Source organism: Mirounga angustirostris, unplaced genomic scaffold (assembly GCF_029215605.1).
Source record: "Mirounga angustirostris isolate CCGP_5_RB_7025 unplaced genomic scaffold, mMirAng1.0.hap1 SCAF_6, whole genome shotgun sequence".
NCBI lineage: Eukaryota > Metazoa > Chordata > Mammalia > Carnivora > Phocidae > Mirounga > Mirounga angustirostris.
Window position 1 is genome coordinate 128,581,504 of NW_026991714.1, and position 17,489 is coordinate 128,598,992.

A 17,489-nucleotide genomic window follows, 5' to 3' on the forward strand; every position below is an offset into this window, starting at 1 on the left:
ATGAAGTACAGGGACAAAGTGATACACTTGAGGATCATTAGAAAGCATGGGCAGGGGGTGCCTGGGTGGCTCAGTTGTTAAGCGTCTGCCTTCAGCTCAGGTCATAATCCAAGGGTCCTGGGATCGAGCCCTACATGGGGCTCTCTGCTCCGCGGGAAGCCTGCTTCTCCCTCTCCCACTCCCCCTGCTTGTGTTCCCTCTCTCGCTGTGTCTCTCTCTGTCAAATAGATAAATAAAATCTTTAAAAAAAAAAAAAAGAAAGAAAGAAAGAAAGAAAGGAAGCATGGGCAGGACAGTGGCTGAGGTTCAAAGAAGTAGAGCTGGGATTCCTGCCTGGGGCCTCAGGCTCTGGAGCCTGTGCGGTTTACTGCACATAGACTTTTATAACCATGTCCCGATTTTAAATATCTATATTTACATCTCTTGGCCCTTGTTTTGCAAATCTCCATCTTATTTCAAACTGCCTTCAAGTCTTGTATTTCTCCCTCACTTTCATAAAGCCTAGGAGAGACATTAGGGACAGACAAGGCCTTAAAAGCTTTAAAATATTTATTTCTTTGGGGCTGGGTGCCTAGGCAAGGAAAAAATAGATTTAATTAGACAAGCACAAACTCTGGGAGAGAATAGTAAGATACTGGGGAGATGCACTGCATCTCCTCTTCTATAAACCCTAGAAGGCCTCCAGAAAACCTGAAGACAATAATCCCAGAAGCCCAGAGGGTGACCGTAATTCCTCTCCAAGGTTATTACTGGGTTTCAAGCTGGAGCAGTTCAAGAATTCAGGAAACTGTAAAGAATCCACAACAGCCTCAACTACCATCTCCCCAAACATCAACATCAACAACCTTGACAATAAAATTTTTAAAATTCAGGGCACCTGGGTGGCTCAGTTGGTTAAGCGTCTGCCTTCAACTCAGGTCATGATCTCCGGGTCCTGGGATGGAGCCCCGCATCAGGCTCCCTGCTTAGGAGGGCATCAGCTTCTCTCTCTCTCCCGCTGCTCCTCCCCACTCTCTCTCTCTCTCTCTCTCAATTTTTTTTTTTAAAGATTTTATTTATTTGACAGACACAACAAGAGAGGGAACACAAGCAGGGGGAGTTGGAGAGGGAGAAGCAGGCTTCCCCCTGAGCAGGGAGCCCGATGTGGGGCTCAATCTCAGGACCCTGGGATCATTACCCGAGCCGAAGGCAGACGCTTAACGACTGAGCCACCCAGGCGCCCCAATAAATAAAATCTTTAAAAATATATTAAAAGTAGTCTCCTTCCCACCCGCAACCACAGACCTGAAGAGGGCAGATGGGACTATGGGGGATTCGTCTGCATCCGGGGTCTGGGTTTCCCAGGGTCTCAGGGAGACGAGAAACTGACACCCGAATTTCTGAATGCAGGCATCAGAGGCTGAGGACGCCTCCACTCTCTCCTCACTGCCAGGTAGGTCAGGATTAAAGCGCACTCAGCCAAAGGCTATGGTTGGCAGTACAGGGGCTTAGCCAAGCAGGTGGGCGGGAATGGAGGTGTGGGAGAAAAGGATGGGAAAGTGGGTGTGGTGGGATCCTACCACTGGCATTTGGGTTGGGGTGTGAGAAGCACCTGGGGGAGGTGCCCTGGAGGATGACCAATCAGAGGGCGGGTTGCGGCCCAGGGGCAGGACAGGGGCGTATCTTGGTCGAGATTGGATAACGGTCTGGAGCTGGGAGGGGCCGCGCGCCGCCCCGGCCCGCAGCTCTGCAATTCAGCTTCATAAACCGCAGCGGCAGCGGCGGCGGCGGTGGAAGTCGTCTGACTGTGGCGCACGTGCCGGAATCTGACGCTCCTCGCTTGCCGCGGAGTTCCTTGCCTGGGAGTTCCGCGTGCGTTTCGTCCTGCCCCAAAGTTCGCTCCATCCTCGGTGCCCCAACCTCTTGCCCAGCTTTTCAAGCTCCGGACCTCGACGTCTGCAGAACGAAATGGTCACAGCCATGAATGCCTCGGACGAAATAGAGCAGATATTGCAGCCTTACAACTTCGAGCTGTTCCAGGACATGAGGCCCCTTTTGGAGGAGTACTGGTGAGACCTGGGGAAGGCGAAGGGCCGTGCCAGGGTCCTGACCTTGATGACTGCTATGGGGGGGGGGGGGGGAGACACTGGATGCCTGCAATGATTTTCTTAAAGAGCAAAGGTATCGGGCTCCTCTGTACTGACTCCATATCCCTGTTGTCCAAGGTGCAGTTAGCGTGGCATCTCAGAGATTAGACCCGGAGGAAAGAAAGAAAGAATGAGAGAGAAAGAGAAAAAGAAAGAGACAGGGAGGAAGGGAGGGAGAAAGGAAGAAAATGGGTTGAGAAAAGTAGGAGACAGAAACCCAGGGGAAAGAGTGTAGTGAGAAATGATCTCTGAGGAAGGGGTTGACCTGAACTCCTACTCCCACCCACCTTATAGACGACTCTCCTTTGTCCTTTGTGGCCGTGTGTGCAGGCATAGTGCTGGTCCCAGGGACAGTCTGCCTTTACATTTATCACGCTATTCCCCAAATGCTCCATTGTCCCCGCTGTGGAGAAGGAGACACAGTCAGGGAGCTCTTTCAAGATTTCCCCAGGCTCTTTGATCTTGCCCTAAAGCTCCTCAGAGGTGTTTGTGGGCTGACTTTGTGCTCCAGCCAATTTACCATAACCCAACCAGGCAGAAACTATTGCCACATTCTTCTTATACCAGACCTCTGGGTTGGTTCTAGGCATGGACACAGCAGCTGTCACCCACTCAAAATTCCACTGAGAGCAATAATCACAGAAACCTTGAACACAGCCCCTGCCCTGCACTAGGTACTTTATATACCTTAACACTGTCAGGCGAGGAGTGTTATTTCTCCTTTATAATAAGGAAACTGAGGCTCAGAGAACTAAGTAGTTTTTTCCCAATGTCACACAGCTAGTAAGTGGCAGAGCTGGGACTCCAACCCAGAGCACTCACCTTGAGAGACCAGTGGGCATTCCTGTAACCAGCACCCACCCATAAGCCCATCCCCTCTGCCTTCTGCCTGCCAGGGCAACCTCATTCCTCATAGCTCTGGTCTACCTGCTACTCATCTTTGTGGGGCAGAACTACATGAAGGCACGGAAGGGCTTCAACCTGCAGGCGCCTCTAATCCTTTGGTCCTTCTCCCTTGCACTCTTCAGGTAAGACCCCCCTTCCCCCAATCTCCACTCCCTGCCTATCCTGTAGACCCTAGACCCTCATTCTAACCCTAAAACCTTTCTGGAAACCCCAAGTGAGTCAATGCCCCAAGTTGCCATCTAACTCTTTCCCTAGCCCATTCCCTCAGCTCCAGCTCCCTCCCCAGCTTCCATCCTCCTCCCACATTACCCTGTTTACTTTCTTCCCCAGGCCCCATACAAGCAGCCTCTGCTCTCTCTCATGAGTCCTCTTGTGCTTATGGAGTCTGTGTACTTTTAACAATTTTCTCCAGCCTCTAATGCTCTCAGAATCTAACACCCTCTCCCCCCCCCAAAACAAAACAAAACACACTCTCCCAAGACCTTCCAATAACTTCTGTAGCCCCTCCTTCCCAGATTTCATTCCCCAAACTCCTTCCATCTTCCCAATCCTGTTGCCCATCCCCTCCCACGTTCCTACCCATCCCAAGAACCCTAGTCCCTAACTCAGTTTTCAGTCCCATCCTCCAGCATTCCCTGGTCCTTCCCCAGCCCTAATCTCCTCTAGATTACAGGATCTCAGAAGCTGTGACCCATTCTGCTGGAAGGGGGAAGTGGTGGAGCTTGGGACAGTGACCTGCCAGGCCACGGGGGAAGGGTGAATTGGTGCCTGGGGATGACCTTACACCCTTTTCCTCTATCCCATTTCAGTATCCTGGGGGCACTGAGGACATGGGGCCATATGGCTACCCTGCTACTTAAGGGGGACCTAAAGCAAACTGTGTGCTTCTCCATCTTCATCAGCACTCCCATAATCAGATTCTGGTCCTGCCTCTTTGTTCTCAGCAAGATCATTGAACTTGGTGAGTGGCAAGTCTTTGTCTCTCTGGTGCCCAGTCAATGGCATCCCTCCTCAGGAACCCCCCCCACCTCCCCCATCACATGGAGAGGCCCTTCCCCACCCCTGGGTCCTAACACCTCTTACCCAAGCCCCTCTTTAAATTATTTGCCACAAAGGCCCTTCTCCATGCCCTGAGAATTCCCCCTATGTCCCTCTGTTCATCATGGAGGGTGGTGCCAACACTGGGTGGTATGCCAGCTATGACTCCCCATCTCCCAGGAGACACGGCCTTCATCATCCTGCGTAAGCGGCCACTCATCTTTGTGCACTGGTACCACCACAGCACAGTGCTAGTGTATGCGAGCTTTGGATACAAGAACAAGGTGCCTGCAGGCGGCTGGTTCATGACCATGAACTTTGGTGTGCATGCCATCATGTACATCTACTACACTCTGAGGGCTGCCAAAGTAAAGTCCCCCAAGTGGTTACCCATGCTCATCACCAGCCTGCAGATCCTGCAGATGTTTATGGGAACCATTGTTGGCTTCCTAACTTACATCTGGAGACAGGAACAGGGATGCCACACCACAATGGAACACTTCTTCTGGTCCCTTGTCTTGTATATGACCTATTTCATCCTCTTTGTCCATTTCTTCCACCAAACCTACATAGTGCCCAAAGTCAAAGCCAAGACCAAGAGTCAGTGAAGGGTTGGAGAAAAAGGAGCCCCAGGCTCTCTCCCTGCCAAGGCACCAAAGGGTTGAGCTTAGGTTTGGGAGAATAATTAAGATGCCTTCCCTGCATGGTTTTTCCCATGGGATCTGTGCCCCAAGGTGGCAGGAAGTTGTGTCAGCCGTGGGTGGGGTGTAATCTAGTACTTTGATGTTTCTATTTTTAATGTGAAGGCCAAGCAAGCCCTGGGATGGGGGTAGAACTGAGAAAGATTTCCAGAGCTGAATTTATATTTCTATCCAGTAATTTTCTTACTCCATTTTTAAATTAAAGATTTCAACAAGTCTTTTTTGGGGGTTTTGAGATTTGGGGGAAGAGGACTGCTGTGATGGGAGAGGGCTGCTGGCAGCGGGATGATCACTGAGTGAGAAGCCTAAGAAGGTGTGAAGGTGTGTGGAAAGATGAGAGGCACACACACACACACACACACACACACTCAATAAAAATTCTAGGCCTGGTAGGCACTTAATAAATGTCTGTTACAGACCAGAATTTTATTGCTATTAGAGACCCAAGCCCCTCATAGGAACAGTGAGAAACAGGTGCAGAAAGGCGGTGTAACTTATCTAAGGTCATAGGCTTCCTAAGTTGCAAAATTGACACCTGCAAGCAAGCGTTCCAGACCAGAACTTCCAGTTATCCTGCATAAGACCACGAGGTGGCGCCGCAGCACCAGCTTTGGCCAACGCTAGCGAAGTAGCTAGTCCCTAAGCCACACCTACATACTCGCTCGCAGGTGCCCCCCCCCGCCCCCCGCTCCAGGAATCCCCCAGCTGCCCCATCCGGGTGTTGGGAGCTGAGAGGGGACTGAAACCCTAGAATCCCAGGCCCTCACTTCTGTCCTGTACACCCAGCTCTCCTTTAAACATGGGGTAGCCTGAGGGGAGGGGGCTCAACCGCAACTCTGAATCATCAGGCCTTTGGCAGTCCGCGCACGTTTATTTCATTTATCTTTGAAAATGGGGGAGGGGAGTCTGGAGAAGGCGGGGTGGGCCAAGGGTCACTTGGCCCCCGGGGAACTGGTCCCTGTTCCTGGCCTTAGTCCCAGGGGCGTGGACTGTGTGTAGGGTGTGTAGGGCCCAGTCCATCCCTCAGGGCCGGCAGCGGGGAGGCTCTCTCCTGAGCTGGCCGCCCACCCCTCCGCCCTCCCCGAGCTGTCCCAGCACCCCTCTCAGACCCCGGGATAGGGGCAAGCCAGTCAAGACGACCCCAGTCCGGGGAGGCTGTGAATTCTCGCCCCCGCCCTCGGGGATGGTCGACGGACCGGGCCGTTCATACGGGCCGTTCCACGGCGTACTGACACGGACTGAGGTTGGCGGCCGGGGGCGGCCCGGGCACGGCGGGATAGCTGAAAGAGGCGTGCTGTTTGGCCTTGAGCCTCAGGCTGGCCAGACTCGAGTTACACGGGTCCCGATATACGTAGGGGGAGGAGGCGGCTGCAGCTGCGGCTGCAGCGGCCGAGGCGTAAGGGCAGGACACTGCCCCGGAGGACACTGCGGCCGGAGCCAGCCCGGGGGGCCCCCCGCCCAGGCCCTGCAGGGCCCCGGGCCCTGGCACCGTGCCCGGGGCGGCTGCGGCCGAGGGCACCATGGAGGCGGCGATGGAGCTGGGTGGCGAGAAGACGGGCTGCGAAGCCAGAGGCCCCACGTTGACTGAGTTGAAGGCGAACGGGAAGGTCTTGGCGGCGAGTGGCGGGCCGAGCGCCTTGGGTGGCCAATTGCCGTACGAGTAGCCGGGGTACACCTCCTCGTAGGGCGGCACCAGCCCCCCTAGTGGCGCGGCGAAGCCGCCCTTGCACAGCTCGGCTTGCTGGCTGCGCTCGCGCTTCCGCCACTTGGCGCGCCGGTTCTTGAACCACACCTGCGGGCGTTGGAGGAAGGCTGTCAGGGCCGGAGCCGGGCGGGGGGCCGACCTGAGTCCGCGCGGCTGGCGGCGGGGTCACCGAGACCGGGGTTCGGGCCAGGACCGCGCCAAGGATAAACCAAACGGAAGCGGGGCAGCCAGGGGGTGGGAGGAGCGCGCGGAGTCAGGAGGCTGAGAACAGGAGTGGGCGGCACGACTGAGTCAGGGGCTACAGGGTCGGGGCGGGGGGGCGCGTAGGATGGAGTCAAGGAGGGGTGAAGAAGAGAACGGGAGACAGTGCCGGGGGGAAAAGGAACGAGCGGCCTGGAGCGACAGGGTGGAAGGAGTCAGAGCAGAGGCCGGAGGCTGTGCGGGGCAGCCCACGGAAGCAGGGGCACGTCGGGTGTTGGGCCGAGGATAGGCAGTCGGGGGGAAGCGCAGGCTGCTGGCTCCAGGGCAGCTCGCTGAGCGGCCAGTGAGAAAAAGGCCCGGGGCCGGAGCAGGAAGGCGGGCGGGGGCGCGGGGCAGGAGAGGGTTGCGGGTTTGGGAGGGCCGTACCCGCACGCGGGCCTCGGTGAGGTTGGTCCACACCGCGATCTCTTCGCGCGTACTCATGTCGGGGTAGCGGTTCCTCTGGAAGGTCGCCTCCAGCTCCTGCAGCTGCTGGCTGGTGAAGTGGGTGCGCTGCCGCCGCTGCTTCTTCTTCAGCGAGCCGTCTTCCGGGGAGCCGCCGGGCAGCGAAGCCGAGGCCTTCTCCGAATCTGGGGGCCGAGGTGGGGGCAGGTCACAGGGCGCCCAGGCCTGCGCGGATTCCGCGGCTCAAGGACCTCCTCCACTGACCCCTCACTCCCACCCGGCCTTCCACTGCCAGATCCCACCCCCAGGAGGGACAGAACTGTTCTCTCCCCTACCCCCAGTAGGGGGTGCGCTCACCACTGTGCTCTGGGCCCTTGCAGCCGTGCTCTGGGAGTGGCGGGTGGGGAGTGCCCGCATCTGACAGCGAGAGGGCCGGGCTCCGGGCCTCCGCCTCGCTAAGCAGGCCGAACTCCATGGAGGGAGGACTCTGGAAGGGAGAGAAGACACAGGCCAGGTTGATGGGGATAAAATCTCCCGGTTATCGGGTTCCCAGTAGTGTTTCCCCTCAAGTTCACTGCCCCTTTCTCAGCTACCGACATAAAGCTATCCCTGTGTGGGGTACCCTAGGATAGAATAGGGAAACAGCAGCCTAAGGGGAGAAAGATGTGTACCCAGGGGTATTATGCACAGACATGCACACTAGACTGTGTTTTGTTCACTGCTGGGCACCTAGCTAGAACTCTGCCTGGTACCCAGTTGGTGTTCAATAGATACTTATTGAATTAGCTAAGGAAAACCACGCTATTGCGCACCGCATACTGTATACCACATCCTCAAAAACTTCAGTTCCTTCTCACATGTATGTCCGGTATCCACACAAACTCATACATGCCCCTCAGCCCCTCAGCCAATCACACCTGAACACAGTCTGTTACTCTCCGGTGGGACAGATTTGATTTTGAAGCCGACCCAGTATGTCTCGCATGAAGATAACCACTGCTATTATTTATGAATACTTACGATGTGCCTTTACCTCATTATCTCTCTCCTCACAAGAATGCATCGAAATTAAGTATGATCACCCTCATTCAGGTGAGGAAACAGACTTGAAGTAACCACTAAGGTCACAGAGCTTAGTACGTCGTGAAACCGGGATCTGAACCAGGCCTGGGAAACTCCTAAGCTAATGCTTTTTCTTCATTTGCTTTTTCCATTTGTTTTCCTTGGGGCCCTACCCAGACACCCCCTCAGGGACTGGAATTTGGGGCTAGCCTCAGGGATAGAAGTCTAGCTTGGCCTTGCTTGGGTCTGCTTCAACCAGGGCAGTCCTGCTTTTGCTTGTTTTGTTTATGCTTTCTAGGGAGATAGCATTTGAAGAAAGGATTCCAGGATCAAAAACAAGTTTGAAAGTCCCTAGGCCTTCTGGCCTTGTCCGCTTCTGTGCCCGTGCAGACACACTTCACCCCCTTACCAGTTCCACCCATGCCAGCCTCCACTGCCCCCCCCCCAGCAGATGTGAGCTTCTTAAAGCCACATTCCCGCCCTTATTCCCTATCCCAGGAGATGACCCAGCTCCCTCTCCAAGTCTCCCCAGTAGGGTCCCCCTTCCTGCTGGCTCTCCCAAGCCTCCTCTGGTGGGAGGAGGAGAAAGGGGCACTAAGTGAGGCTCAAGAACTCTGGATGCCTCTTGGTCAGAGGAGAACCAAAGGAGTCTAGGTACAGAGGAACAGGGGTAAAGAGCTGGCTAGGAGGGGTCCATCTGCCTCTCCATTAACAGGGACTTAATGCAGGCTGTGCAGGGTGGCATTAATGTGGTGGATTAGCCTAGATTGAGATGTGTGTCACTTGGCTCTTCTGAATTTATAAGGAGCCTCTCTCTGGGAGGCGCAGATGGGCAGCGGCCTGTATTTGCACATGGTAATGCCCCCGTCAACCAGCTGAGAGAGGACAGCTGCCCCCCCCAACCTCTCAAGTGAGATTGGGGGTGCAACAGAGGTCAAGGCAGGAGGTTGAGAAGCAGTCCCTGTTCTTTTTGCAGGGGGTGGGGTCTAGACTTGAACCTTTTTCTAAGGTTGGAGAGGCAGGACTGAAGGGAACCGGGAAGGAGAGAAGTCAGGCTAGGGGTGGGGATGCTCAGCTCACCTCACCTTCCAGGTCTGTGGTCAGGAGTCAGAGGCTTGGGGCTGGCCCAGCGATGCTCTGATAGAAGGGACATGCCCTTGGGTGAGACCTGTGGCAGCCCTGACTAGTAGTTCTTCCCAAATAGCTCAAAAGGCTTAGAACTGAGAGCTGGAAAAAGGGGTGCTCTCAAGTCTCCTCGTACTTTATACCCAAGATGCTCTCAAAATGCAAGCCACGCCCCTGGCTTCTCCAGAGGCCATGGGAACACCACCACTGGGAAAAAAGGGACAATTTGGTTCACCTGTAGAGAAAACTAAATCCCACCAGTGCCATTTGTCTTTCCAGTCTGCCTTGGCTCCAGATTTCCAGTATTCCAAACTCCCCTTCCCCCAGCATTCCGTACCTGTATCTCCGTTTCACCCTCAACTGCAGCGGAGGGAGGCAGGGTGGAGAGAGATAAGGGCCAGAGTAAGAGATGAGGCCGAGAAAGCAGAGTTCAGGCTGTGTATTCCCAGAGACAGACAGACACACATGCAGACACACACGAGCCCCCACTCAGACAAAATAAGCACTTGGACTTGGAGCTAGAGGCATACAAACACATACTCTCCCACACATGCGCTCCCACATTCAGGCAGACAGACCCACACCGTCACACAGTCTCCTCTCTCTGTGACAGGGACAGCTGCCTTGGCTGTTTTGGAGCTAGCCATTACTCTCCCCCCCTGCCTGGCCCCTCTGAACCTCAGCTCTCAGTCCCAGGAACTAAGGACTCTGGGGGGGAGGAGGAGGCCAAAGGGGCCAGGGGAGTGGTCTATACTCAGTGGCTGCTGGGGAGACCCTGTTTCCCTGGGTGGGGAGAAGTCTGAGGGAAGAGGATGGCTTGGGGGTAAAGGGTGGAAACTGCCCAGGCCCCTCCTAGGAAAGTAATCTGGAATAGCCAAGAAGAAAATAGGTTTGGAGACAAAAGATCTGGGTTCATGTCCTGGCTCCCCAACTTACTAGCTGTGTGTTCTTGGCAAAGTACTTTACCTCTCTGGACATATTTTTTCATCTCTAAAAGGGAGATCATACTCCCTTCCCTACCTACCTCTAGTATTGTTATAAGGTTAAAATAAAACATAATGTAAAAATGAATGGGGATAAAACTCTATCCAAGTTGCTTCCCCGCGCCCCCCTCCCCATTCATTGAACAGATGTCTATTTGGCACCATCTATGAGCTGGGCATTGAGTAAGGCACTGAGGATAGAGTGGTAAGTAAGATCTCATCCTTATCTCTGCCTTTGCTTGAGTTCACCTTCCTAGACCCTGTATCACCCAGTGAAGAATTCCTCTGGTGAATAAAGGTGAGTTCGCTGCATTTGAGAGTGGGATGCAAAGGTGTGTTGTGAATACTCGGCCCTGAACATAAAGGAGGACCCAGCCAATAAGGTAACAGCAAAATGGGCAGAGTAACCGAAGCTGAGAGCCATGGTAAAGGGAAGAAGGAAACCTTCAGGCTCTTGACCGGTGTAGTAATAGTGGAAAGAGGGGTTGAGGCCGAGAAGAGCCCTGCCTGCAAAAATGAAAAGGCAAGAACACCACAGCCAGGCAGGCAACAGAGAGATAGACGGCGGGAGCACAGGCCTCCAGCGGACTCGAGTCCGGGTGGGCTAGCCAGGCAGAGGCTGGGGGTGCCAGGCTGTTGTCTGAGCTGGAGACAGGCTGGCTGAGGATTAAGCTCCCCCAAACTGTTGGAGGTCAGGAAGCTGGGGAGTTGGGACTGAGGCCAGGGGCTTCGCCTCACTCGGTGGACAGGGACAAGCAGTAGGTCTGGAAGCTGCAGGATTGGTTGATGCTGGTAGGAAATACCAGGCAGGGGCAGAGAGAGTCAGGAGATAACAGTGGGGTGCTGAATCCAGCTCTGGGAGGGGCTGCCGGTCCCCCCTCCAGCCTTCCTGACACACCCTACTGGGGATGTATGGGCCAGGCTCCATGGTGTCAGGGTGACAATCCCCACACTGGGAAGAAGAAAGGACCTGCAGGTGTGCTTTGATTCTTTAGTAAAAGCTGGCATTACAGGAAGCCTATCATGGACTGCAGGAAGAACAAAACATTCAAGATATATTAAGGTGGAGAGCACAGGTTATCCCAGGTCAGAGAGGTCAGAGAGGGGAAGTCATGGTTTCCAAGGGACCCAAGCTCATGGCAAGAAGGCAACTGCCACGTGTGCCCACTTATGCCCTGACGCCAAAGGGGCAAATCAGGGCCTCAGCTAGAGAGCTCCCAAGTAGTTGCAATAATGATGCCTGGGCGGAAGGTGTACCCTAGACCTGAGATAGGAGAAAACCCTTGGAAGATGGAAGGGATAGAGTCGTGGCACCATGGCTCAGCTCAGCAAGTAGCAAGTTGGTGATAGAGTATAAACCAGGGCCCTTAACTAGCATGGAACCCACCTAGAAACCTGGATCTGAAAGTGAGCTGTTTAAGTTCATTAGGGATGCTGAGGACCCAACTTGTCTGGTCTGCTGAGCTGCGGTGAGCAAATGGGCGCAAATGAAGACAGCTATAGACGAAGGTTACAGACCCAAGAGGAAACCCTAAGACTCGAGTGGAGGCAGCAATGATTCTATGTAGTTAATTTATCAAGGGGTAAATTAGGGATCAGAGAAATGGGCCCCCACACCCACCCCTCCCCTTCCTCCCATCTTTCCTTCAGCAAGTGTTAGGTGCTAGGACAGATCCCCAAGAACGGTAAGGCACAGACCCTAATTTCTAGGAGTCTACAGTCTGGGAAGGTAAACAGGATGGACAATGATGGGTTAAATAGGCCTAATTCTCACATTGTGGGGGGTCAGAGAGATGGAAGCCCATGTAAGCTGATATCAAGTTATGGGGCTCAGAGAATGTAGCACATGGCAGAGCTGGGAACCAGGGAGGCAGAGAAGGAGCAGAGGCTTCTAAATAATAGAGCAGTACTGGGAATGAGCTGGCAGGTTCCGAGGGCAACAGGCAGTCTCAGGCAGCCAGGGTCTCAGTGTGGGCAATGGGAAATCATCAGAGGAAAACAGGTCAGGCTGCAGGAGCCTCCAATGAAGGGCATGGGGTGGTGCTTCAGGTCTGATAGAGTCTAAGCTAGAGCATCTCCAGCTTTTCCATCAAAACCTCCTAAGACCAGTAAGAGAGAACATCACTCTGGGAAACTGGGAGCACAACCTCAAACAGCTGCCACCAGTTTGAAATTTCTTTGAGATCTCCAGCCTTACGTTAAAAATTGAAGCAAGTTTTGCATTCTATTCCACACTTAAGCATATTTATTTTGATATAAAAGTAGTTTTCTCTCCACGTCTCCAAGTGACATCTTCAAGTGACATCACCACACCAGGAAGATGGGGCACATTTCAGCTGCAGCATCATGCCCCTTCTACTCCTGACCTGCCTGCTCTCCCCATCCCCCGCTTTTGAGAAGCAGTACTCCAAGCAGTGGGAGTCGCTGGAGGCTTGTAGGCAGGGGAGAAACATAAGGGCAGCGGCTCTGGGACCTTGACTTGGCTGTGGTGAGCAGAATGGATTGGGCGGGGGAAAGGTGGGAAAGGGGGAACTTAACTGAAAAGTGTAAAGAAGGCCCTGGGGAGGACAATGGAGAAGGAGTAGAGAGAATTTTGAAAGCAGCTCTCATTCCCCCCACTGCCTACCTTCTTTCCCTTTCTGTCCCCATCACCCTCATCGTGGGTCCCTGCGCATGACCATGGGCTAGACACTCCAGATAATCCCAAAGCTCAGGACCTAATGGATCTTTCAGATTAGCTGCCTTCTTCCTCCCCACTCTCTAGGATGCATCATTTGGAGCGAATGGAGAAGAAAAGATCTGGGTGGCTCTGTCCTTCTCTCATGCCTATCCCCAGCTCAGCTCTAGCCTGCCTCCCTTTCCCCTCCTGGACCTGTGTCCCAGGCCCATATTCACATCCTTGAGCAGGAGGCAGGCAGAGATCAGATCAGGGTATGTGGCCTGGTGGAGGAGTTAAGCATTTGGGGAGCTCCCTAGAACTCTTCTTGGAGAGGAGCAGGGATAATGGCTGACATTGGAAGCTTGGGATAGGGTGTTCCATCTGTCACTGAGAATCTTCCTATGTCTGGATCAGGGGTGCTATCAGGCTTCTCTAAGACTTGAGACTCCATCCTTCCAAACAAAGATTCTGTGGTTACAGAGGACCTACAGTTTGGGCATAATAATAGCAATAATGTTTCTTACTTCTGTGGTGTTTCTCCATTTGCAAAGGACTTTCAAATACATGATTTCATTGAACTCTTACAACCACCTCGGGTAGCAGGAATATCCATCCTTATTTCACCTCTAAGAAGATAAATTTGTCCAAGGTGACAGAGATTGAAGAAATTCGAATCCAGTTCTCCTAAAACCAAGGTCTGAGCTCTTTCCATACCTTGCCCCCTCTATTCCAGCAGCCATTTGTGGTTCTGACATGCACTGATCCTCCCAAGCCCTGAAGGATTCCATTTCCACTTCCTGCCTCTGCCTCCTCTCTGGAAAGCTCTGGAAGTTTGCTGCCCACTGTGTGCCAAGGAACATTTTCCTATTCATCTTGAGTTTGCATCACTCCAGTTCTACGAGGCCCCCTCATCTCCCATTTCAGGATTTGGGGAGCAAACAAATCTGCTTATCTAGGCCTTTCATTATTTGTGGATTTCCATCCTGTTTCACCTTCCAGAGGCCTAAGCTTTTAAGTTTGCTCTCTCTAGCAGCCCCTGGCTCCCCATTCTGTGGATCATTTTCTGACCCTTCTCTGGGTCCATAACATTCTCCCTAAGAGCCAGTGACCAGGCATGCACTCAGCTACATGGCTTTATGCAAGGATGAGAGAAAGTTCTGTCTTTTGTTTCCATTCATCTTTATTATAAAGCCATTACTTTTTGGCCTTTTTGGCAAATGCAGAACTTTGGGCTAAGGTCTTCAGGGAACCATCTGCAATGCCTTTGCTATTCCTTTCCTGACTCAGAGACTTTCATTTCACCCATAATTTCAGTGATTTTCAAAGGTGATGGGAGCACAAGCCCCTGAAAAGTGTATCAGAATATGGTAGGAGTAATTGGAGTGTACCTTTATATTTATCAAAAGGGGGCAAGGACAAAAAAGGTTGAGAAACAATGTCCTAGCCAGTGATAAGCAAACTTTAAAACTGAGGAATGGAGGTGAGAGTGTGGGGAATACATATTATATGTCATTCATGGGTGGACGGTAAGAGAGGTTGAGACCCACTTGTTTAGATTACTGATTGCTAAATATATCACCTTGCACTTATCCCATGAAAACTCAGTCCCTAGCTGAGTTGTTTTGCTTACTTACACAGACTGGGAAAGTTCTCTCTTCTTTGTTCCCTTTAGCTTAACTGGGCTCTGGTTAAAGAGATGGGGTCAGGGTGGGTGGTCACTATATGGATCCAAAGGAATCAGGGCCCTTTCCCAACTACAGAAAAAACAAAAGGGACAGTTGGGTAGGGCTGAGACATCCTTCCCAACCAGTCTTGGAGGGCCGTCTAGGCCCCATGTTGACCCCAGAGTCTGGATTCCATGTGTCTCCTTCCTCTCAACCATCAGGGTAGTGTTGGGATTGGTGGGGTTGAGAGAGCCAAAAGGGAAAAAAACCACAGGGTTTGCTTTGCTAAAGGGCTGCAGTTTTCTCTTTGGGCCTGGGATCCTGCCTCTTGCAGGGAAGGAGGCTTTAGCCCGCTGACAACCAGGTAGGAATTCAGGGCTATCTGGTCAGCTGTATTGGAATTAGGGGTTGACTACGAGTTTGTGAGGAAACTGAAGCTGTCAGGGAGGCTTGTGTTGGACTCCTCCTTAGCCTCCCATTGCCCTTCTGGTTCATTTTCCCCTTTCCTTGTCTTTTACTAGTTGTCCTGCCATGGGCTTTCTCTCCTCAAAGTTGGATTCTAGAAGTGCCGGGTGATGCTCAGATCTAGTCTGGGTTGGAGGGTGAATGTCCCCCAGCGCCACTGCACTCCAAGGCCAGGCCTTTATTCTCATTTGCCTGCTCCTGTCATCCCCTCACCCTCACTCTGCAGCTCCTAGGAGCAGAAACTAGTTTGCAAAGTGTGAGCCGGGATTTGAGGCGACCCACCAGAGCGAACCCCACTGAACACGCAGCTGGGCAAGGCGCGGCCGGGTACATGGACATGCCACTCGGCCAGGGACATTCTGTCCGCCCCTGCCGGACACAGCGCCTGCTCCGGAGAGACCCACCTAGCCTCCCCGGACATTCTGTCCGCTCTGAGCCCCGCGCGGCCTGCGGACATTCCGTCCAACTCCATGCGGCTCCAGGCCGAGACCCATCCGGGCCCTGACACCCCAAGCCCGACTTGCCAGCCCCGCCGCCTAGTCACTCGGGCTGCCCAGCTTTGGCCCGGCGGCCCGCACAGCGGCCATCTGACCCGGTCGCAGCCAGGCTCCCACAACACGGCTCCTATCCAAACTGCGAAGCGGCTGGGAAGAGAAGCGTGTGCGACCAGACTCACCCCGGCTCGCAGCCCCTAGAGTCTGAGCCCTGGGCGAGGGGCGTCCGGAGCCGCCAACTGCCCTCACGCTGTGCGGCCGCCGCCAGCTCCCCCAGCTGGCCAGGGCTTCGGCAACCCCTTTAGCTCCCTGGCTGCCTGCCCCGCGCCCCCGAATTCCAGGGCGCTTTCTGGTAATGATTTTCCGACTCTACTCCCTGCTTCGCGGAGCTCCTGTCCTGGCTTCATGTCTCCGGCTTCCTTCTGGATCCCTTGAGTCTCCCTCTTCTCTGTCCCCCGAGTCCCGACGCTGAGTTTTCCTTTTCCTAAGTGCTGGCCCCGGGTCTGCAGTACGCCCTCCCAGTCTAGACCCGTTCCCCAGGCACCGTTCCCCAGTTCAGCCACCCAGGTCCTGTTTTAGGGATCCCGAAGTTCGGTCGTGGCCCCTCGGCCCCATGAGCCCCTGTCCCCGCATAGTCAAGCACTCACAGTGAGTCCCGCAGCAGGCAGACTCCCGGCAGCGGCGGCGGCGGCGGCAGTCTGGAGGGCAAGCAGGGGCCAGGGGCCGGGCACCCGGCCGCGGTGGGGGCCGCCCCCCTGCGCCCGGGCCGCCGCTCCGCTCCGGCGCTCTCCGACTCGCAGAGGGAGAGAGTGAGCCTCGCGGCGGACTGCCACCCCCCGCCGGAGCCCATTCACTTTATGGCAGCCCAGGGCGCCCCCAGCCCGCCGCGGCGAGCCTCGCGCGTCGGGCCCCGCCCCCTTCCAGCTGCGCCGCCCGGGCTCCACCCTTTCCAGCTGTGAATTTTCAGGCCCCGCCTTCGGGGGAGGGGTCCGGCCGGCGAACCGCCAAGAAGCCCGCCCCTTGGCCAATCGGAGGCACTCTTCAGCATTGGGCCACGCCCCTCCCCACGTGGCTGAAACCTCGCCGAGCGAGACCGTTTTGGCAGAGCCAAGCGGGCTAGAGTATAGTGGCCCCGGTGGCCCCGGAGAAGTGGGGCCAGGCCGCCACCCTGAACGATGTGCAGTGGTACCGGGCGAATAGGGCAGCCCGAGCGCCAGGTGGGAGGGCGCACGGGCCGGGAGAGGCCACCGGGTTTCAGCGCTTGGTTGCCGCTCACGTTTCGCAGATTTTCTCCACTTGTCGCTGTCTGTCTCTCCGCGCCTTTGTCTCTGCTCCAGTCCTCCCACATCTTGCCTTTCTTTCCTCTTCTTTCTCCTCCGCCGCTTGCTCCTGCTGTTTGTCCCTCTCCTCCCTCCTCTTCCACTTTGAAAGACTAATTTACCTTTCTCTGTGCTCTTTTTTTTCTTCACATCTTTCTCTCTTCCTCTTCTCGGCTATCTCCCGCCCTCTCCCCCCACCTTTCCTCTCTTCCAATTAAGGCAGCTTCGTGGACAAAGCAGAGTTTGTTTGGCATGAGGCAAACCAAAGAGTCATTCTAACCCTGCTACCAACATTCTAATCCAGCCACCATCACCGAGTGACCTTGGACAAGTAACTTAACTATCACCCGTCCTACTCCTGCCTACCCCTCAGAATTAAAGGAAGCTCTTTCTGTCAGTACTTAGGCTGGGCACTCAGGCCTGGGTGGTTCGCCTGTTAGTCTGCACCCTTGGCTTGCCCAGGCTATGCTCTCCCAGCCTTAAGAGGGCTATCATCTTCCTGGTGATACCAGGTTCAGTCCTGTGGGAGAGGTGTGGCCTTGGTGCTTGCTAGCTAGGGAGTTGCAAGGAACAGGACAGATGTCCCAAGGAACATGT

The 17,489-nt window shown here is 54.4% G+C and overlaps 2 protein-coding genes across 2 annotated transcripts; one reads left to right on the forward strand and one right to left on the reverse strand.

The window, feature by feature from the left end:
- The first annotated feature begins 1,225 nt into the window (after positions 1-1,225).
- ELOVL3 (ELOVL fatty acid elongase 3) lies at positions 1,226-4,941 on the forward strand. Its single transcript, XM_045876292.2, has 5 exons — positions 1,226-1,432; positions 1,753-2,048; positions 3,023-3,154; positions 3,842-3,993; positions 4,251-4,941. Exons 2-5 carry the CDS (start codon positions 1,948-1,950, stop codon positions 4,676-4,678), a joined length of 813 nt encoding a protein of 270 aa, XP_045732248.1. The 5' UTR covers positions 1,226-1,432; positions 1,753-1,947; the 3' UTR covers positions 4,679-4,941.
- A 223-nt stretch (positions 4,942-5,164) lies between these two features.
- On the reverse strand, positions 5,165-16,506 carry PITX3 (paired like homeodomain 3). Its single transcript, XM_045876291.2, has 4 exons — positions 16,221-16,506; positions 7,479-7,608; positions 7,104-7,306; positions 5,165-6,563 (listed from the first exon to the last, which is right to left on the reverse strand). Exons 2-4 carry the CDS (start codon positions 7,594-7,596, stop codon positions 5,976-5,978), a joined length of 909 nt encoding a protein of 302 aa, XP_045732247.1. The 5' UTR covers positions 7,597-7,608; positions 16,221-16,506; the 3' UTR covers positions 5,165-5,975.
- Between the last annotated feature and the right edge of the window lie 983 nt (positions 16,507-17,489).